The 22,787-nt window shown below is 36.7% G+C and overlaps 1 protein-coding gene across 1 annotated transcript in view; it reads left to right on the top strand.

Annotated features, from left to right (window-relative positions):
* Positions 1–22,787, top strand: part of PTPN4 (protein tyrosine phosphatase non-receptor type 4) — a 195,059-nt gene that overhangs the window by 17,274 nt on the left and 154,998 nt on the right. The window contains exons 2-3 of the mRNA XM_019668705.1: positions 1,964–2,039; positions 12,677–12,831. Coding sequence (XP_019524250.1) covers positions 12,694–12,831 — 138 coding nt within the window. The 5' untranslated portion in view covers positions 1,964–2,039; positions 12,677–12,693. The remainder of the gene's footprint in view (positions 1–1,963; positions 2,040–12,676; positions 12,832–22,787) is intronic.

Here is a 22,787-nt window from a genome sequence, read left to right as displayed (position 1 = left end):
TGTTGTGTTTTTTGTTTTTTTGTTTTTTGAGATAACGTTTCATTTAAGTGGGGTTCAAAGTTAGTGTTTCCTATCAGGTCAGTTGTGAATGTTCATCTGTAAAAATCATTTTTAACTCATGGCCCAAAAAGACAGTGAGCAGATTTGACCTGTGGGCCATAGTTGCTGACCCCTGAACTTTGCCCAAATTAGTGCAAACTCCTCCACAGTACAGTTCCAAATATTTTTCCAACTTTAATTGTTGCTGTTTGCATGAATTTTTTTCCACCCGACTGGATTACTGGTATTTCTTGGACATTCTCCGATTTCTGAGGCTTTTAATAATTAGTACTCTGAAAAAAAAAATTAGTACTCTGTTCTAATTCTGGTGTAACTAGAATATTGTAATAAAAACATAATATGTAGTTCCAAATTTTTCCTAAAGTCAGTTTTGAATGTTTAGAGAGCTAGTGCTCAATAATGATGATGATGATGGCTAACACTTACTCATTACTTTTAAGGGTCAGGCACTGTGCTAAGGACTTCTTATGTATTATCTCATTTAATCCTTATAGCAACTCATTTTATAGATAAGGAAACTGAGGCACAGAGTGGTTTAGTAATGATCCAAAGTCATAAAGGTAGTAAGGATTGAACTGTAAAACAGCCTGATTCCTGAGCTGATTGTCTTAACTATTGTTAAGCAGCATTACCTCCCTTGTATACTAATAATTTATGTTATACTTTTGGCCCCTTTGCAGAGCCCCTTCTCTTCTTTTAATCTAACTTTATTTGTGAAAGAATCATAATCAGTTCTTTTCAACAGACATAAGGACTCATGAAAACATATATGAGGTGATAGGATTGGATGGTATTATGAGCAGATATGAAGTCAGTGGCTTTCCCACTATGTAGGCTTTACATTAGAGGTACTTTTTACACCATGCTCTTGATAGCTTTTATTCTATTTTGTTTAAAAAATGTTGGTTTTGACCCACTAAACTGATTTTATAGCGAGTCTCAACCTGCAGATTGAAACATTTCATTAAACATTTAGGTACTTAAAGTCTATTGTTTGTGTTCAGTTACAAAGAAAACTGCTTATATGAGACTGTTGCTTTCTAAAGGAACAAAATCTCTAGAGACCAGCATTTTTTTTAATGTAAAAAATGCGCTACATGAATTCCCTAATAAGAAAATAATTTTTGCTGAAGAAGAAAGGAGCACCAAAGCCCCGACAGATGATACCACACAGACTACCTACTACATGGATGGCCTTCTTTAGACAAGGAAAAACAGAATATTTTCATTGGCTGATGGTGCTTGTGAAAGATCGACTTTATTGTTGGAATGTGGAGGAGACTAAAGAACAGAAATTTAGAAAGTGAGGTAGGGGAGATAGTGGGAAAGCACCAGTGGCTGCTGAAGTTGTTTCCTATGTTTAGGTAATGAGCTATAGACAGAGACAGTATAGTTCTTTGACTCACTAGAACAATTTGTTTGTCTTTTTAGTATATTATTTCACTGAATTATTTAAAGTCTCTTTTTACAGCTAGACTGTGAGCTCCTTGAGGGCAGAGATCTAGATGTATACAAATTTATATCTCTAGCATCTAGTGCTGTATCTAGCCACCAGAAGCTGTTGCTACATTATAAATAGGGTATTGAAGGCACAGGATTCGGGCACTCTAGGTGTCTGCATCTCTCTCTCTCTCTCTCTCTCTCTCTCTCTCTCTCTCTTTCTCTCTTTCTCTCTTTCTCTCTCTTTCTTTCTCTCACCCCCCCACCCACACCCCCCGTATTTCAAGTAATATAATGTATAAATAGGATGTAATGAGATGTAAAAGATTAGCAAATAAATGAGAAGCCTCAGGTAAATAAATTTGATGCAAGAAGTGGTTCAAATTAGATTCCTGTGTTTAAATATATAGTTGACAATGAAGATCAAATTTATTTTGACATTAAAATTCAGTATTCTTAACAGGTCAGCAACAGTTGACTGGAGGACATACAAAGACATTTGGAAAATGCTGCCTGTACGTCAGTGAATCAACGTGCAGGTCCAGTACTATGCATTCATGTCTCAGTTAATTTATTTGCACATGATTATCTAGGATGCTTTCTTGTTGTAGCATATACCGTTTCTTTAAGAAGCTTCTTGTATAAGTTATTGCATAGTAACTACGATATATATATATATATATATATATATATATTTGATATATTAAATGTAGAGAGAAATTTTAGAGCAAAACCATTGCTACATTTAATATTTTTTTCTTCTACAGATTATCAGTTTTGTAGCTCGTAGCTTTGATAACACTGCCTTGAGAGAATCTGGGCCATTCAGTTTTTATATTGCTAACTTCAGTTTAGAAGGATTGAGGGAGCCTTCATTGAATACTGTAGTATTATAGCAACAAGCTAAATTATTCAGTCCAGTATCTTATACTACCAGCATTTTAGTTTATAGTTACATCCGAAGCATTGTATAATAAATTAAGATTATAGCAAAGAGGATGGTTCATTGGAGAACATTCCATTTAAAATAAGTGTAAAAGATTGTCAACTGTCCAGAAAACTTTTTGGTGGGAGTGGTTAATTGCTTGATAATTTTGGATAATAAAGGTTTTATTGTATCTGCTTTTGTTAAGTGTAAAAACAGAATTTGAAAGGAATGTTTTTTTCTTACTCTTTACTCCCCACATTTTATTTTGAAAAATTTCAAACCTATGGTAAAGTAGCAAGAATAGTATATTGAACACCCAAGTACCTTTTGTATAGATTCACCAATTGCTAACTAACATTTTGCTGTTTTGCTTTATCTCTCTCTGTGTATATACTTTAAGATTTTTTTGAACTATTTGAAGACTGCAGACATGATCATAATACTTTACTCCTAAATGCTTCTGCATGCAAACATTCATCTTCTAGGAATTAAACACATTCTTCTGTATAACCTTGTGATAAGATCACACCCAGGACATTGAGCATTGGCACTATACTTTAACCTGATATATACAGTCCATATTCACATTTCTCCAAGTGTCTAATCAAGTCCTTTATGCTTGTTTTTCCTGATCCATGATTGGATAAGGAACTACATATTACATTTGGTTGTTATGTCTCTAATCTGTATCACTTTCCTAAGCTTTTTCTACATCTCCTTCTTCTCCCCGCTTCTTCCTCATCCTCCTCACAATTTTAAAGGACCCAGGCCAGTTGTTTTGTAGAATGTCCCTCCATTTGGATTTATCTGATTATTTTAATTTAATTTTTTTTTCATAATTAGATTCAGGTTAAACATTTTTGGCAGGAACATTATATAGGTTTTGTGTTCTCAGTGTATAACAATTAATTTTGGTGATATGAAATATGATCATTGGTTAAGGTAGAATTTGACTCATTTCTCCATTGTAAAGGTACCTTTTCCCCTTTATAATTAATAAGTAATTTGTGGGATGATATTTTCAGATTACATGTGTATCTTGTTCCCAAACAAACTTTCCTCCAGTGATTTTAGCATTTATTGATCATTCTTGCCTGAATCAGTTATGGTAGTTGTAAAATGGTAATTTTCTGTTTCTGTTATTCCTTCTGCATTTATCATTTGACATTCTACAAAGAAGAGTTATTTCTCTCCCTCACTTAAAATTAGTGTCAGGTTAGACCCATGGCTTCTTTTTTATTCAGAGTAGTACATATTCTTGTTATTACTTCTTTTGAAACTTAAATTGTCTCATTTGGCTTGTGGGCGCCCTTTTAAACTGCCTCTCATGTTCTGTGACCTGTTCCCATCAGATTTTGAAGACCTCTTTACTTACTGGCACAAGATATTTAGCCTGACCTTGCATTTTCCTTGCCCCAGATCTGGAATCAGCCACTTCTCGCAAGGAGTTCTGATTCCTTTTAGTGTGAAATAGTATGTAGGGCATTAGGTATGTTCAGTGTTACTGGAGTTTTGCTTCTAGGTCCTAGCAGTGGACAGAAATAGCAAATACATTTTTTTTTTTTTTTAGAAGCAGGATAAAGACTTTTTTTTAAAAGATTTTTATTGGGGAGTTGGGGGATGGGAACAGTGCTGGGGAATTGGGGGAAGGGGAACAGACAAGTTGCTGTCGTTTTGCTCTTCAGTCTAGTTGTGGAGGACGTTGCTTCACTGGCCCAAGTTGGCACCATCATTGCGCTCTTCCCTGGCGAGGCAGATCACTCGCCGGCTTCTGGACAGCCGCTCACGGCGGCTGCTGGCCGCTCACGCTGGCTGCTGGCTGCACACGGTAGCCCATGGCAGCCAACTGCAGTAGGGGCTGCAGCCTACGCCGTCACCAGCGACTCACGGCAGCCCAGCTCCATGTTGAGCTGTTGTTCAGCATCTTAGCTGTAGAGGGCAGTGTCACTGGCCCTCATATGTGGGATCCGAACCAGGGCCCTCTGGCATCCCAGGCCAGCTCTTAACCAATGCGCCACTTGGCCGGCCCACAAATACATTTTTTTTTAAATGAGATTATTTCAGTATCTCTAATTCCAATCTTAACATTACAACCTTCCCCCATACCGTTCTCTCTCCTCCTGTCTCCTATAGTGAGACCCTGGTTCCCAACAACATTAATGTATTTATTCATTTATTCAGTCATATAATACATGCAAAATAGTTGCAGAATGCTGCATCAAGACCACCACTGACAACAAACTACTAAGGAAGGTTTCAGGGGTTTTTTTGGTTTTTTTTTAAACATTTCTTTGGATTTATCCTCAGACTGAATCTTGCTGTGGTTGTATAGTCATGAGCAGGTGTCAGCAAACTGATCTTGTAGTCATATGTGACCTGCCACTTGTTTTTATATGGCCCATGAACTAAGACTAACTTTTACATTTTTTAATGTTTGAAAAATAGTATTTCATAACATGAAATTATGAAAATTATATGAAATTTGAATTTCATTATCTATAGTTTTATTGAAACACAGCCATGCTTGTTCATTTGCATATTGTTTATGGCTGCTTTCATGCTACAAAGGTAGAATTGGGTAGTTGTGACAGATTGTATGGCCTGTAACACCTAAAATATTATCTGTTTGGCTCCTTACAGAAAAAGTTTGTCAGCCCTAGTCAAGAATCCTGTGTTCAACATTTACTAGGATTATTTTTTTTTTCTGTGTGGTTGTTAATGTATTTGATTTATAATTTGTTTGTTTATTCCATTTTAGGGAGAAAGGAGTTTTTTTAAATGCTGGAAATTAGAAATGATTTAATTTGAGAACTAGAAGGGAATTTAGAGATCATGTAGTCCTACACTGCCCAATAGGTCAACCCCTTCCCAAATGTGGCCATTTAAGTTTAACTTGATTTAAAAATTTTGTTAGAAACAAACTCATAGACACAGATAACAGTATGGTGGTTATCAAAGGGGACAAGGGGTAGGAGGAAGATGAAGAAGGTAAAGGGGGTCAAATATATGGTGACAAAAGGAGACTAGACTCTGGGTGGTGAGCACACAATGCAGTATACAAATGATGCATTATAGAATTGTACACTTGAAACGTATATAATATAATTAATCAATATTACCCCAATAAATTAAAAAATTTGTTAGTCATATAAGTCACATTTCAGGTGTTCAGTTGTCCCATGTGGCATGGCTACTGTATAGGACAGTGCAGGATCTATGATCAATTTTGAATTTTTCCATATGGTGCAAGGAAGGATTAAAGTTAATATTTTTTTGCATATGGTTATCCAGTTGTTTTCAGCCATCTGTTGAAATGACTGAATTGCCTTTATATCTTTGTCAAAATGTAGTTGTCCGTATATGTGTAAGTCTCATTCTGGACTCTATTTTGTTCCATTGCTCTATCTTGATGCCAATACAGCACTGTCTTGGTTTCTGTAGCTTTATAGTAAGTCTTGAAGTAAGTTTAGTTCCCTACTTTGTCTTTCTTTCTCAGAGTTTTTTAAAACTATTTTCTGTTCGAGTCCTCATTTTCATGTGAACTTTAGAATCAGTTTGTCAATTTCTACAGGAAAGCCTGCTATGCTTTTTCTTAAGATTGCATTGAATCTACAGATTATCCAACATATAAACACATTATATCTCATTTATTTTTTCTCCTTTAATTTCTCTAAGCGGTGTTTTTAAGTTTTCAGTTTAATACTATTATAACGTTATTTTAAAGTTATTCCTGATTGTTGCTAGTTTATAGAAATACAGTTAGTTTTTACATACTGTTCTTTTTTGCCTTGCTAAAATCACTTATTAGTTCTAGTACAATTCTTTTTTTCTGGATTCCCTCATGTTCTCTATGTAGATAGTATATCATCTGTAAATATTGATAGTTTTCCTTCTTCCTGTCTAATCTCAGTGACTTGTATTTCTTTTTCTTGCCTAATTGCCCTGATTCACACCTCCAGTTCAGTTCTGAGTAGAAGGGATGAGAGTGGATGGACATCCGTGTTTTGTTCCTGATATTAGGTGGAAAGCATTCAGTTATTAAAAACATTAAGTATGACATTAACTGTGTTTTCCACAGATGTGTTTTATCAGCTCAAGGAGGATCTTCCTGTCCCCTGGTTTCATTCTCTGCCTCTCATTCTGTCTTTCTTGTGCTTTCTTGGTACTGCTATAGTCATGTTATTTGTCTCTTTTTGTGACGGCCTAAACCCTATAATCTGTATTTATGGTAGTATTGAAAAATAAACTGTTTGCCATTTTGACCTTTGAAGTTAAAAGAGAGTCAGAAAGGAGAGGAGGGTTGTTACTTGGTGAGGGGTGTAAAGGATAACTATTGCATTGTTCTGTACACCTGAAGCTAATAATTAAAAAAAAAGAGAGAAAGAATGTGCTTATTTTTACTACACAGAAAACATTGTCTTAACATTAATAGGATTCTAAATATGAAACAGTTTTATCCCAGAATTTTATTCGCCAGTCACTGTGACTTTGCCCAAGTGCTTTTCTGTCTCGTACTGTATTTGTTCATAATTTTTATAGTTTCAATATCACCATATGTTCAAGTCCCTTTATTTAACATAATATGTATAAATTTTTAATATCTGTAGACATAAAAATTTTATAATTTTAGAACTTTTGAATATTTAAGATTTTATTAGTACATTGAGTATCTTTAAAGGAATGAACATTTTTATAGATCACAATTTGTGTTCTTCCCTTAAAAAAAGATGGGCTGTTTTCCACGGACAGTAATTTTATTTGTGTGTGTGTTTATTTGTGTGTGTGTGTGTGTGTGTGTGTGTGTGTGTGTGTGTGTATTACTGAAACACCTTTCCGATGAGAAAAGAAAGATGTGATGAAGAATTTTATTTGCCTTTTCCCTTTCTAAAACATCATGAAGATTTAGTATATTCTCTCACAAAATCAGAATTTTCACGTAGTAAAATTCTCCTGAAATCAAACAGAATTATTGCTTTATGAATTGAAAGTAAATGTGGCAAGGAGGGTGAATATATTTGGTATCTTGCTAACTAAAAATATTATGTTAATTTTTGGGGAAATCTCAAGAGCGGATTAGACAATTCACTTATGCTTTCAGTTTGAAGTCTTTAAGTGTAAGGGTGAATTTCAAAAGTAATAAGTGTGCTAGTAAATGGAAAAGGCTAATGTTGGCAAAATACATTGATTTCTTTTGATCTTATCATTCCTGTACCGAGCTTTGACTTGGGGATACCTTTGTAATATTGACCAATTTTCCTGTTTAGGTAGCTCCCCCTACTGTTAAGACTAAGTTGCTGATTCTTTTCTTACCACTGTATTTCCTTATGTCTTTGGTCACTTTCTTTGGCTAGACCAGGGTGGGCAAACTGCGGCTTGTGAGCCACATGCTGCTCTTTGGGTACGTTCCATCTCAAAAGTTTGCCAAACCCTGGGCTAGACCCTTAACCCTGGTGAAGGGAAGGCAGGGATGGGGAGAAGGGAAGTATACATCCATCACAGGCAGGGATGGAATGGGCACAGAGATCGTCATGAATATTGCTTCATTCCTTATATATTTTCTTTCTTTCTCTTGTGAATGCTTGTTGGTTGAATAGTACCACTGTGAAAGATGCATTAGTTTTCTGTCATGTAATGAATTACCACAGATTTAGCAGAGTAAAACAACACACATTTATTTTCTTATGGTATCTGTGGGTCAGGAGTATGGGCACAGCTTGGTTGGATCTCACAAAGTTAAAATATGCATGAGCTTTGGGTTCTCTTCCTAGTTTGTATAATTGATAACAAATACAGTCACCTGTGGGGCCAAGGTCTTTAGTTCCTTGCTGGCTCTCAGTTCCTAGAGGCCCCTGCTGTTCCTTGCCACATGGCCCTGCCAAAGGTCCCATCACAAGGCAGATCAGTTCTTAAAACCAGCAGCAGAATTTCTTTTCACTTCAGGAAGGTCCCAGTCTTTCTTTTAAGAGCTTTCACCTGATTAAGTCAGGCCCACCAATGCAATCCTTGATTAACTCAGCTGATTGGGGACTTTAATCACATTTGCAAATCCCTTTCAGCCTTCACCTAATCATGGAAGAATAATCCCATCAAATTCCTTAAGTCCTTCCCACACTCAAGTAGAGGGTATTGTAAGTGTTCAATCAATTGAGAATATTAAAAAGTGTTTAATTTACTTTCACTTGTTTTTTCTTTGATGCTCTTCCTTACTTTATGTAGATGTGACTTTTGACCTATATTTTTTTCCTTCTCTAGAACTTCTTTTAACATATAAGGCAAGTCTGCTGGCAACAAATTCTCTCTCTGAGAAAGTATTTCTCTCTCTTTTGAAAAATAGTTTTGCAGGATGCAGAATTCTAAGTTGGTTTTCTCTCAACATTTTATTTTATTCATTTATTATTTTATTTTATTTTATTGGGGAATTGGGGGAGGGGAACAGCATTGGGGAATCCGAGAAGGGGAACAGACAAGTTGCTGTCCTTTTGTTCTTCAGTCTACTTGTGGAGGATGTCGCTTCACTGGCCCATGTTGGTATTATCATTGCGCTCTTCCTGGGTGAGGCAGTCGGTCACTGGTCACTGGACAGCCGCTCACGGAGGCTCTTGGCAGCTCACGGTAACTTACGGCAGCCCACTGCAGCTCCACTGCAGCCTACGCCATTGCTGGCGACTCACGGCAGCCCAGCTCCAGGTCGAGCTGTTGTTTACCATCTTAGCTGTAGAGGGCACAGCGTCACTGACCCTAATGTGGGATCTGAACTGGGGCCCTGCTGCTCAGAGCTGGCGGTCCCAAGCCAACTCCTAACCAACGCGCCACTCAGCCAGCCCTCTCTCAACATTTTAAATATTACACTTCACTCTCTTCTTTTTTTTTTTTTTAAGATTTCTCAATTTATTTGCATATATACAGTGTCCCTCCAGGGAGCTAGCTCCACTTCTAGAGTCTCCTGCTCCCTTCACCCAGCCAAAACCCAAAATCTACATAGGAGACTGGATCCTGAATAAATAATTCCCAGGACTCATGTCGCAACCATGTAGGTAATAAGAATTCATTTAGCGGGCCGGCTGAGTGGGCTGCCATGAGCTACTGTGTGTGGCCAGCAGCTGGCATGAGCGGCCAGCAGCCGGTGTGAGGTGCCAAGAGCCACCGTGAGCGGCCGTCCAGAGGCTGGCGACAAATCTGCCTCACCCGGGAAGAGCGCAATGATAATATCAACATGGGCCAGTGAGGCGATGTCCTCCACAACTAGAGTGAAGAACAAAAGGACAGCAAGTTGTCTGTTCCCCTCCCCCAATTCCCCAATAAAATATTAAAAAGAAAAAAAAGGCATTTAGCAAAAACAGAGAGCTGAGGCCAGAGATCATAAGACACTCACTCTTGCCCCTTTGTAAACATTGACAACCACTCCACTAGAGCCTGGGAAAAATGTCCAAACATGAGGGTACCATACTGTGTGCCCAGAGGACCAGGAACACACAGCTGGCAACCGTACCTGTGAAGTCCTGAGGACCTGTTCCCACTAGAGCCTGGCAAATGCCAGGGGCAGAATCAAGGCAGCTACCCCGTGCCTGAGGGCTCACATGTGACGGCAGAAGAGCAGTACTCTTGCCCATAGGAGGAGTTGCCCACATAGGCCATCTCCTGGATAACTTCGGACTTCACTCTCTTCTTGCTTGCATGGTTAAGAAGTTAGATATAATTCTTGTATTTGTTCCTCTATAGGTAAAGTGTTTTTTTCAGGATTTTTTCTTTATTTTTGATTTTCATTTTAAAATGATAGGCCTAGATGTATGTTTTTTGTTTGGTTTGTTTGTGTTTTTTGTTTTGGGTTTTTTTTTTGTGGCATTTTTCCTTGGTGTTCTCTGAGCTTCCAGGATCTGTGGGTTGATGTTTGGCATTAATATGGGGAAATTCTCAGTCATTATTGTTTCATATATTTTTTCTGTTCTTTTTTCTCTTCTGGTATTCCCATTCGTGTATGTCAGACCTTTTGTAGTTGTCCCACAGTTTTTGGATATTCTGTTATGTGTTTTTTTTTCTAGTCTTGCTCTTTTTGCTTTTCACTTTTTGAGGATTCTATTGATATATTCTGTAGCTCAGAGATCCTTTCTCTGCTGTGTCTAGTGTACTAATAAGCCCATAAAAGATATTCTTCCTATCTGTTGTGTTTTATACCTGTAGCGTTTCTTTTTGGTTCATTCTTAGGATTTCCATCTGTATGCTTACATTGCCCATCTGTAAATGTGTACTGTCTACCTTATCCATTAGAGCCTGTAGCATATTCATCATAGGTGTTTTAAATTCCCTGTCTGATCATTCCAACATCCCTCCCATGTCTGGTTCTGATGCTTGTTCTCGCTTCACAATGTGTTTTTATCCTTTTGGTATGCCTTGTAAATATTCCTTGATATGCAGACATGATATCCGGCTAACAGGGACTGCTATAAATAAGCCCTTAGTAATGTAGGGGTAGGGGAAGCGTTCTTTAGCGCTATGACTAGCTCTCAGTGTTTTAGTGAGCTTAGGCCTCTGGGCTGTGCACTTCACAAGTGTTTCTCAGTTTTTTCTCTCGCCGTAGGTGGGTCAGGATGGCTAGAGTGGACTGGAGTTGGGTATTTCCCTTCTCCCACTGGAAGGCTGGATTCAGCTGGAGTTGGGTATTTTCCTTGTGGCAGATCAGTTAGGCTCTGGTTAAAGAGGGTAGGCCTTGTTAAGAATAGAGTGCTCTGGTGTATTTCATAATGGCCACTCTACCCCACCCAACCTGCAGGAAGCCCAAGTGTGTTTTTCTCTGACATTTATTGTGGGAATCTAGTTGAGCTCCTGGACGTACAGCCCTGCTATGACTGGGTCCCCTAGAGTTTTTAACTCTCAGAATTGTCTGCTTTGAGCCTCCAGCAATTCATCGGTTGTAGTTCAGGTTTTCCTACTCATGCGCTGGCTCCTGTAGTGGTTTCTGCTTGTGGGTCTATACTCCAGTAAGCTGCAACTCTACATAATTGCTTGTCTGTCCAGTCTTGGGGACAGCATTTTGCCCTGTGTCCTCTCTCTTATGGATCAAAGAAGAGTTGCTGATTTTCCAGTTTGTTCTGCTTTTTGCTTGTTAGGATGGAGTGGAACTTCCAAGCTCCTTACATATGGAATCAGAAACCACCAATCACTATCTTTTAGTTGGTGTACCTTACTTGGCCAGTCTTCCTGTCAAAATGCTAAAGCTCTTTTCCTCTATACAATTTGTATACTTATGTAACATTGACTTTTACTTTTAGCTTTAATCCTTTTGACAGGAACAGTCCATGATGTCACCTGCAGTTACTGAATACCACCAATTTTAACTGCTGTTTCTTTTTATTTTTGCTTGCTCATTCAAATATCTATTTATTGCTTATTCATATTTTAAAATTTTATATACTTGTGTTTGTTTTTAGTGTAGCTTGTTTCCATTATCTAATTATAAGAGGGAAGTTTTATGGATTTTAAACTGAATCCTTGAATGTCTGAAATGTTTTTAGTTTTATTCTGCCACATGAATTCTAATTTTGGGGGTATATAATTTGGTGTTTCAAGTTATTTTCTTTCAGACTTGGAAGCTACATCTTCATTGTCTTTTAACATCAAATGTTGGTGATATTTGTTCTTTTATAGGCAATATATTTTTCCCTCCTAGGTTGCAAATTGAGAAGCAAAGATCTGTAGCCTTAAGTTCTTATTTTTGTTCTTATGAATAATAAGAATAATCCTATTAGAATTAGAATTTGAAGTTAGTTAAAATGAATGGTATTATTTAAAAACAAACTCCCATGTTTCCCCCAAATCTTAAGCTTTAATAAAGGAGGAGGGGCCCTTCAGAGTTAAGTAATCTTCCCTCCTGTTGCCACTTTACAGTGGTTTTTATATCAGTGAGTAATGTCCAGCTTCCTGAGGTAGGATATTCTCCTCCTCCCTTTTTGGCTACTTCTAAATTTATATGTTTTGAATTGGAATATGACTTCCTAAACAACCTGTATATTGTTTTGTCAGTGGAATAGTTAAAAAATAAACCCCTCTTCCAGGTAGTCTGTAATTTTTATTTAGATGATTATATATATAGTATCTTTTTTATACCTATAATTCTTATCTGGCTGTTTGAAAATTTATAAGTGCTTTTTATTTAAATGTTAGTTGAAAAATACATAGTAGAATTTTGTGTTTTAAATGACTTTGTATCTTGAACTGTTCTTTTACTTAGTGAGCTTTTTTTTTTCAACTTAGACCTTGTGTGGACAGTAATGACCTCACGTTTCCGATTGCCTGCTGGCAGAACCTACAATGTACGAGCATCAGAGTTGGCCCGAGACAGACAGCATACAGAGGTGGTTTGCAACATCCTTCTTCTGGATAACACTGTACAAGCTTTCAAAGTTAATGTAAGTCTCTTATGTCTCTGTCTCTCTTTTAAACATAATCTCTGGTTACAAATCTGGATTTAGGTTATATTTTAAAACTAAAATTGTTTAATTGTATTACAGTTTGAAACCCTTTTTTGATGAAAAATCTTTGTAGTACAGGTTTGTAACGATCAGATACAGGTTTTAAATTGGATATTTAAAAAAGTTGACAAACCAGCAGTATACTGTGATTAATTAGTGGAGCAGATCAGTAGTATGTGGGTAGTTTTTATAAATGAGCTTGACGGTGCTTGAAAGGAATTTGTTCTCCTAAATAACTTATATGTTTTCATTGTAATCTTATTTGTACTGTCTGTGAATAAAACTTTTGCTAAACAAAGATAAATGACAGCCCTGATCTTAATCTGAGTCTTCTCTGAAATATTTATTCAACAAATATTAGTTCATCTTATTTATGCATAGCTTTATTTGCTTAACATTATTTGTGAGTTTCACCCATGTGATTTGTTAACAGTAGTTAGTTCATTTTCATTGCTGTTCAGTACTCTGTTATATGAACACATCATAATGTACTTGTCTATTTATTACCATTTACTTGTTCATTTTACTGTTGATGTATATTTGGATTGTTTCTACTCTGGGCTCTTATCAATAATATTGCTGGTGAACATTCTTGTACATGTCTTGATATATACAAGGGTGCATTTCTCTTTTTTATGTAAAATATTTCAGGCCTGCAGAAAAGGTAAAAAAACAATATAATGAATCCCCATATACCCTTTACCTAGATTGATCTGGTATTAACATCTTGCACATTTGCTTTCTTTTTCTTTCTGTGTGTTTTTCTGAAATTTCTGAAACTGGTATATTTCACCTGTCAGTACTTCAGCAGCCTGAGAATCTCATAAATAACCATAGCACCATTATCATACCTCAAAATTTAACATTATGAAAATAATGCTATCTAATATATAGTCCATATTTAGACTGGAATTCCTCACTCCTTATTTCCACATCTCTAGGATAGCACCTTTATCTGTCTCCTGCTGTGTTCCCTGGGTACAGTAGTGCCCTCTTATCCACGGTTTTACTTTTCCTCTGTTTCAGTTACACATGGTCAACTGCAGTCTAAGAATATTAAATGGAAAATTTCAAAAATAAACAATTCATAAGTTTTAAATCGCATGCCATTCTGAGTAGCGTGATGAAATCTCTCACCGTCCTGTTTCATCCTGCCCAGTATGTGAATCATCCCTTTGTCCAGCATCTCCACACTGTAGATGCTCCCCACCTATCAGTTCGTTAGTAGCCGTGTCAGTTATTAGAGAGAGAGAGAGAGAGAGAGAGAGAGAGAGAGAGAGAGATAGAGACCACACTCACATAACTTTTACTGCAGTGTGTTGTTACAATTGTTCTAACCAATTCATCATTAGTTACTATTGTTAATTTTTTGCTTTGCCTAATTTATAAATTAAACTTTATCATAGGTGTATGTATAAGATAAAACAGTATATATAGAGTTTGTTATTAGCTATAGTTTCAGTGGGTCTTGGAATGTATTCCCCACGGATAAGGGGAGACTACTATGTTTTTATACTTTGAAATATTTAAGTAATATTGATCTTTAGAAATCCTAACATTTGTGACAGCGTGGATGGACCTTGGCATTATGCTAAGTGAGGTAAGTAAGACAAAGACAAATACTGTATGATTTTACTCATGTGGAATCTAAAAAAGCTGAATCCTAGAAACAGAGTAGAATGGTGGTTACCAGGGCCTGAGGAGTGGGGGAAATGGAGAGAAGTTGGTCAAAGGGTATAAGCTTCCAGTTATAAGGTAAGTAAGTTCTGGGGACCTAGTGTACAGCATGGTGACTGTAGTCAACAACACCATATTATATACTTGAAAGTTGCTAAGAGTATAAATCTTAACTGTTCTCACCACACACACACACACACACACACACACACACACACACACGTAATTATGTGAGGTGATGGATGTGCTAACTAACCTTATGGTAATCATTTCACAATATACAATTACCCTTGAATAGCACGGGTTTGAACTGCACAGGTCCACTTATATGCGTATTTTTTTTTTCAGTAAATACCATATTTTGCTATGTATAATAATCACTTTTTTGCCTAAATTTGTGAGGGGAAAAATAAGGATGTGCATTATACATTGGTAGTAGTGATTCCGTATCTATATAAGTGTTTTTAATTTTTTTTATTTCTGCTTATGAGTTAAAAGCGTAACTCTAGAAATCAATAACAATATCCTTATGCAAAATAATACCCTGGAACACAATAATCAGTTTTGTTGAACTTTCAATGGAAGTAATTTTGACCAATGATTCGATGTATTGTTGTCCACATAAGATAGGCGATGCTGACTTTATTACCATAGGGTGAACAGCGCAACATTTCTCTTCGTACACTTTAGGTGGGAGCTAGCAATCTAGCTGATAATTTTACAAAAGTTATTGAAAAATCCCTTGGAAAATAAAAACGAAAGATTTTTTCCCCCTGAAAGTTTGGGCCAAAAACGTGGTACGCATTATACACGGGCGCGCATTATACACGGCAGAATACGGTATACCGTCAACCCTTCATATCCCCAGGTTTTGCAGAGTCAACCAATTGTGGATCCAAAACAGTATTTTTGATCTGCAGCTGCAGAGGGCCAATTTTGTGTGCTGTTCTATGCCATTTTATGTGAGACTTGGGCGTCCGTGCTTTTTGGTATCTGCACAGAGTCCTGGAACGAATCCCCACGGATACCGAGGGAAGACTGAGTTTTGGTAGTCAAAAATTATATGTGGATTTTTGACTGGGTAAGGGTTGGTGCCCCTTAACTCCTGCATTGTTCAAGGGTCAACTGTATATTGTGTATCAGATCATAATGTTTTACACCTTGAACTTACACAATCCTATATGTCAATTATATTTCAATAAGGCTGGAAAAATACAATATTAGTCTTACCAGTTTTTAAGCTTAAAATTTTCTAAATGTATTACTGCTTAGCAGGATCACTAATTTATCTTTTTTATCCCAAATTCCAAGCCATTTCACATTGGAAAAGGGGCTGCAGAGTAGTACCTTCAAAGATTTTATCTAACATACCCAACTAATGTGCTTTTTCAAAAAGTTAAAATTTTAAGTTTTTTGTATTTTGTCAATTATTAACAGATAGTTGGAATATAGGTTGCCAAGCAGAGATAATATTCAGTGCAGGTAATTCTGCTTTGTAAAAATTTCTGGTTGATGGTAACTCTCACATATTAGAGACTTCATATGAGAAAATAAGCTTTTTTCCTGTTATTCACTCATTAAACATTTTTTTGGGGGGTGTTTAAACTGAATAATTCTTGCTTTAATTTAATATTAATATTTAGTTTTGTTTTTTTCAATTAAAATTTGTTGGTTAGTAAATTGTTAGGAAAATTACGTTTCAAGTCTGCAATTCTGTAATATATCATCTATATATCACATTGTGTGTGCACCACCCGGAGTCAGTTCTCCTTCCATCACCATGTATTTGATCGCTTTTACCCTCATCTACCCCACTCCCTCCTTACTCTCTGGTAACCAGTAAACTGTTGTCTGTGTCTGTGATTTTTTGTGTCTTTGTTTGTCTTGTTCCTTTGTTGCTTTCAGTTTTATATCCCACAATCAGTGAAATCATATGGTTCTCGACTTTTTCTGTGTGACTTATTTCGCTTAGCATAGTAATCTCAGGATCCATCCATTTTGTCACAAATGGCACTATTTCATCTTTTCTTATGGTAGAGTAGTAGTCCATTGTGTATATATGCCACAACTTCTTTATCCAATCATCTATCGAAGGACACTTTAGTTGTTTCCATGTCTTGGCCACTGTAAATAAAGCTGCAATGAACATTGGAGCACATGTATCTTCATGGATAAATGTTTTCAGATTTTGGGGGGCATATACCCAGGAGAGGGAGTCCTGTGACTTTAGTTTTCATTTTAACTTCCAGTTCTGTATTTGTTCCAAAATATTGTAGAAGGATTTTCTGTATTTCCCATCTAGTAACATTTTTTCTCTTGGGTATTTTAGTTAATAAAAGTATGTTTTATTTTTTAATGTAGTAATCAGTGTGCTATCTAATTACTCTTTTAGGAAGATATATATTTTATATATTTATATATTTTAATATATATTCAAATATTAGTTGTAATAGAGTTGACTATTACTAGAATGAGGAGCACTAAGGTTTCAGAAACTTTCTGTATCATTACTTCAGGTCATCAAAAAACGTAGAGGAACAACATGAGAAATTGACTGGGATGTATAGTATATTTATTCCTCCAGGTATTTGCACCCAAGTCATTCAAAGTCTGAATTGCTTTGTATTTCTGTATAGGTGCTGCATATTTTAATCGATGTGAGTGGCTCCCTAGTTATGCATTTTGCAACCAGTGCAATGATTGGTATGTGATAGCCTGCAAACTAATAGGGAAGTTCAAACTTCTGATATTTGTTCTCTTAATTCCATTAAAAACCATTAAGTCTCTGTTTTCAGCACAGTAAAAATTAATCACCTGTACTTGATGTGCCTAAATCCAGAGTCTTACTGGATCATTTTCATCAGAGAGGAGTAATTCTCTAGTTCGTACAGACATTGGTAGTAGGAAGTGGGAAGTGAGAGGGGTCTGTCGCTCACAGAGGGGGCTATTGTTATGCGGACCCGCTTTGATTACTGCCTTCATTGTTATTTTAGTGTGTCTTAAGCAAATATTTGTGCCCAGTCTACCTCATTTAATCTTGACATCTCTCAGATTGATTTTCAACATCTACCTTGAAGGAGAATTTACTATTTACCAAGATTTTTTGAGTAAAATCAGATGTTAAACTGGTCTTTTTGCACTGAAGATATAATAATTTTGAAAATTCAAATATTGTAGTATGTGATAGGCTTTTAAGGATTTTCTTTCTCTATTTTAAAATGTTTTTTTTCCTAAACTGTATTACTAGAAAACTTGTTATCAATCAGATTTATAGTTGTGTGCAATTAAGCTTACCATATTTCTTATTTTATTCTTTAATCTCGTGTTTACATCAGACATGTATAGTTGTTAGGTCATATTTGTCATGCGTGAATCTGTTACTGATAATGACATTTACTTTTCTTGAAAGATTTCATAGGCAATTATCCAGTGATGAATTTCTAAGTCTTTATTTTGAAGACTTACTAGCTCTGTAATTCTAACCAAGTTGCTCTACCTTTCTGTGTTCCTGATTCTTCCTTTGTTAAGAGAGAGTAATACTTGCCTTGCCTAGAATGCTTAGAATTAAATGAGAATTTTTGTTAAGTGCTTGTTTATTTGTCTGACTCATTTTATGCAGTTTACAAAGGTTGATTCTTCTTTGCTCTATTGCTTGTGGTTCAATTGATCTAGTCTCTAGTTCCAGAAATATTTTTTAGAAGAATATTATTATTATTATTATTAAAATTCTATACAATAGCATCTAATTGTTTTATAGGTATATATAATATTTTCATCTAGGCACTGTTGTACTGTTTCCAAAACCCAGTTTGTTTCTCACAATATTCATTAAAAATACTTGCATGTGGAAAATGTAAAAATGCTAGTTTATTCCTAAAAAGGAAAGAGGAAACAATTGTCAAGTATTAATTTTTAAAGAATTAGGTATTTTTTAAAATCTTGGTAGTGGTACAATAAATTAAATAAAATTGTGGTTATTCATATACTTCATTTAATGACAAGTATTGAGTGCCTAGTATACATTCTGGGAAAAACTTCAGAAAGTAGATGTAAGCCATTAAATTTTTGAGAAATGTGTTAGATTCTATTTAGAAAGATTCTGCAACTTAGTCTCCCCATTCTGGAAAGTATTTACAGATTTTTTTTTGTTTATTTAATATGTATAATACATGTTATATAGTATAGTGTAGGAATCTTCAGTATAAAACTCAATGAATATTTATATGTGCATATATCTGTAGCACCATCACCATATTAAGGCACTGAATACTTCCCTCACCAAAAAGCATTCCCTGTGCCTCTGCATTTCTTACTCCACTTTATCTCCTTTATTAACCCTTTTGGTTACTCTTTTAATATCATACTTTTAATAATTACCTTAGAAATTATAAGATGTGTCCTGACTTGCAAAGGTCTACCTTTATTTAGTACTTCTACCATGTTTTCCCAAAATGCAAAAGCCTTAAAGCAGTTTAAATCCATTTAGTTGCTTCCTACTTTTTGCTATTGTTGTTATGTACCTTTACCATCCCCTTCATATGTTGTTGTAAACCCTGCAAGACATTGTTACTATTGCTGTAAACAGTCACTAGACTATTCATTTCTTATATATCCATGCTTCCATCTAGAATTGTTTCCCTTCACCCTAAAGAAATTTTTTTTAATTTTTTTATTAGTTTCAGGTGTACAAAACAATGCGATAGTTAACTTTTCACCCATCACAAAGTGACAGCCTCCCTCCCCCAATCCACTGCCCCCATCCTTGATATCATACATATCTATTACAATTCCATTGACTCCACTCCCCACACTGTACTCTGCATCCTGTGATTATATATATATTAAATTATAATTGACATACAGTATTATTCAACATCAGCTTCGGGTGTACAGTGCAGTGGTCAAGCCTCTACACCATCTATGAAGTGGTCTCCCTAAGAAGACATGTGCCCATCTGACACCCTAAAAAGTATTTAAACATTATTGATTATATTCCCCAAACTGTCTTTCATATCCCTGTGCCACTATTGTAGTTACCAATTTATGTTGTCTAATCCCTTCCCCTTCTCTCTCATCCCCACACCCCTCCCAAGAAATTTGTTTATTGTCCTTTGAAATAGGGCCTGTTAATGATAGATTCTTTCAGTTTTTTGTCTGAAAAATATCTTCACTCATGTTTTGGGAGGATGTTTTTTTCTGGGTATAGAATTTGGTGTTGGTATTGTTTCTGTTAGTAGTTTAAAGATGCTATTTCTTTAGCTTTCATAGTTTTTCTTGAGAAGTCATCTTTTTTTTAGATTTTTTTAATTGGGGAATTGGGGGAGGGGAACAGCCAAGTTGTTGTCTTTCAATCTTAGTTGTGGAGGGTGCAGCAAGCTCAGCTCCAAGTCCAATTGTGCCACTCAGGTCAAGGTGCTATGTTCAATTAGTTGCACGTGGTTGTGGCCACCATCCCATGCAGGAGTCGAATGGGTAGCCTTGTTGTTAAGAGCGCATGCTCTATCCCCTGAGCCACCCTGGTGGTAGCTCAGCTCAAGGTGTGGAGTTCAGTCTTAGTTGTGGGCAGGCATAGCCCACCATCTCGAACAGGCAACCTTGTTAGGAGCACGTGCTCTCACCAGCTGAACCATCCTGCCGCCTGTTGGCAGCTCAGCGGCAGCTCAGCTCGTCCGCAGCATCACTGGCCAATGTGGGAATCGAACTGGTGACTCTGTGGCTCAGAGCTGGCGCTCTTAAGCTAACTCTTTTTGTTTTGTTTTGTTTTGTTTTAAATCAATAGTTCAGTGTTTGTTTGTTTTTAAAGATTTTACTGGGAAATTAGGGGAGGGGAACAGCATTGGGGAATTGGGGAAGGGAAACAGACAAGTTGCTGTCCTTTTGTTCTTCAGTCTAGTTGTGGAGGACATTGCTTCAATGGCCCATGTTGGTATTATCATTGTGCTCTTCCCAGGTGAGGCAGATCGGTTGCGAGTCACTGGACAGCGGCTCTTGGCAGCTCACGCTGGCTGCTGGCCACTCACAGTAGCTTACAGGAGCCCACTTGCAGCTCCACTGCAGCCTATGCCGTCGGACTCATGGCAGCCCAGCTCCAGGTCAAGCTGTTGTTCACCATCTTAGCTGTAGAAGGCGCAGCATCACTGGCCCTCATGTGGGATCCGAACTGGGGTCCTGCTGCTCAGAGCTGGCACTCCCAAGCCAACTCTTAACCAACGTGCCACTCGGCCAACCCCTAAGCTAACTCTTAACCAACTGAGCCACTCGGCTGGCCCCATCTTTCATTCTTGTTGTTCTCCTGAAGGACAAGAGATGTGTCCTTTCTTCCTTGTTTTTAAGGTTTTTCTCTTCATCTTTGATTTTTTTTAGTCACTTTTCTATAATATACCTAGATGTGGGTGTGTGTGGGTGTGTGTTTGTGTTTATTCTGCTTGGTATTCAATGAGCTTCTTGAATGTGTAGGTTAATGTGTTATAAAGTTTGAAAACTTATCCTTTACTGATTTAAATATTGCTTCTAACCCATTTCCTGTTCTCTCTTTCTAGACTCCAGTTACATATATGTTACGCTGTTTCACTGCATGTTATTTCTAACATATGTTCTATTTTTTGTTTATAATTTCTTTCTGTGTTTTGAATAGCTATTAATCTGTCTTTGTGTTAATTCTGTTTTTTTTTGCTGTGCTTATTCTGCTGTTAAACCCATCCAAGGAGTTCGTATATGTCACACATTATGTTTTCCAGTTCTAGAATGTCTGTATGATCATTTTTATAGATTCTAATTGTCTTTGGAATTATTTCATATTTTAATCTGTTTTATCTGTTTTGCTTCTATTGTCTTTAGTGTGTTAATCATGGTTATTTTGAAGCCTTCTCATACTAAGACCAATATATAGATTACTCCTAAGTCTCTTTTTGTTTATTCCTTTTCTCTTTATTATCAGTCACTTTCTGTACTTCACATATCTACTAGTTTTGCGTCACATGATGGATATTGAGTGTAGAGTGTAGAAAGTAAACTATGGCCCATGGGCCAAGTATTGTATAGCCCAAGAGCTAAGAATGTTTTTTACATTTTTAACGGGTTTTTTTTTTCTTTTTCTTAGAGAATGAGCAATGGAGACTATTTATGGCCCTTAAAGCCTAAAGATAATTACTTTCTAGCTTTCTATAGGAACGATTTGCCAACCGTACTGTAGAAGCTCTGGATTATTGTCTTACTCCAAATAGTATTGCATTTTATTCTGGCAGACAGATAAATTGCCAGTGATCACTTTGATCTTATGGAGGCTTAGTTGTAGGCTTTGTTAAGGTAGGTCCGTTTCAGGTTTGTTTTCATTCCTAGTAGGGCATGGATTGTCTAGGGTCTGAAATAAATGCCTGGAATGTTCATTAAAATCTCTCTCCTCTGATTGAGCCTGAATTTCATTTCTTTAGAACTGCAACTTCTGAAATCTTTGTTTAGCTAACAGCCTCCCAGCAGCTCTTCCTTCCTAGGCTTCTAGGTGTATAATCCTGCACATGCCCAGCCTAGGAAGCAGTTGAGATCCAGAGGGGGATTTTTATGTAGACTTTTGTAGCTTTTTCTCTTTGACTCTTTCCTCTCTAACGACTTGCCCCCAAAACCCAGCCACCTTAGCAGTCCCAAACATTAATTTTAATTTTCTCATCCTAGCAAGACTACCACTTTTTTCTTGGGCTCTATTTCTCTATACCATTATTTGGAAAATATCCTCAAGGAGAAAGCCAGTTTGAATGTAGGATTGATTCATCTGATTCATCTGATTCTCTTCTATCAAGGATCATAGCTCTATGTTGGTTGTTGTCCAACGCCTGTAAATAGTGGGTTGGTTTTGGTTTTTTTTTGTTGTTGTTGTTGTTATGTTTGGTTCAGCTTTTATAGATGTTTATAGCAGGAATGTATTCCAACATTAGCTATTCCATCATAACAAGAACTGAAAACCTTGGTTGTTATAAAATGTGAAAATATATCTCATTATATAATAGTGGATTTTGATTTGAAACATTTAAAATATTGCTTTTTTTTTAAAAAGATTTTTGGGGAATTGGGGGATGGGAACAGTGCTGGGGAATTGGGGGAAGGGGAACAGACAAGTTGCTGTTGTTTTGTTCTTCACTGCAGCTGCTGGCCGCTCACACTGGCTGCTGGCTACATACGGTAGCCCATGGCAACCCACTGCCACAGGGGCTGCAGCCTACGCC

The sequence above is a fragment of the Hipposideros armiger genome, unplaced genomic scaffold, assembly GCF_001890085.2.
Source record: "Hipposideros armiger isolate ML-2016 unplaced genomic scaffold, ASM189008v1 scaffold_533, whole genome shotgun sequence".
In the NCBI taxonomy this organism is placed as follows: Eukaryota; Metazoa; Chordata; class Mammalia; order Chiroptera; family Hipposideridae; genus Hipposideros; species Hipposideros armiger.
Note: the sequence above shows the minus strand (reverse complement) of the source record. Positions and strands in the feature narration are given on the sequence as shown.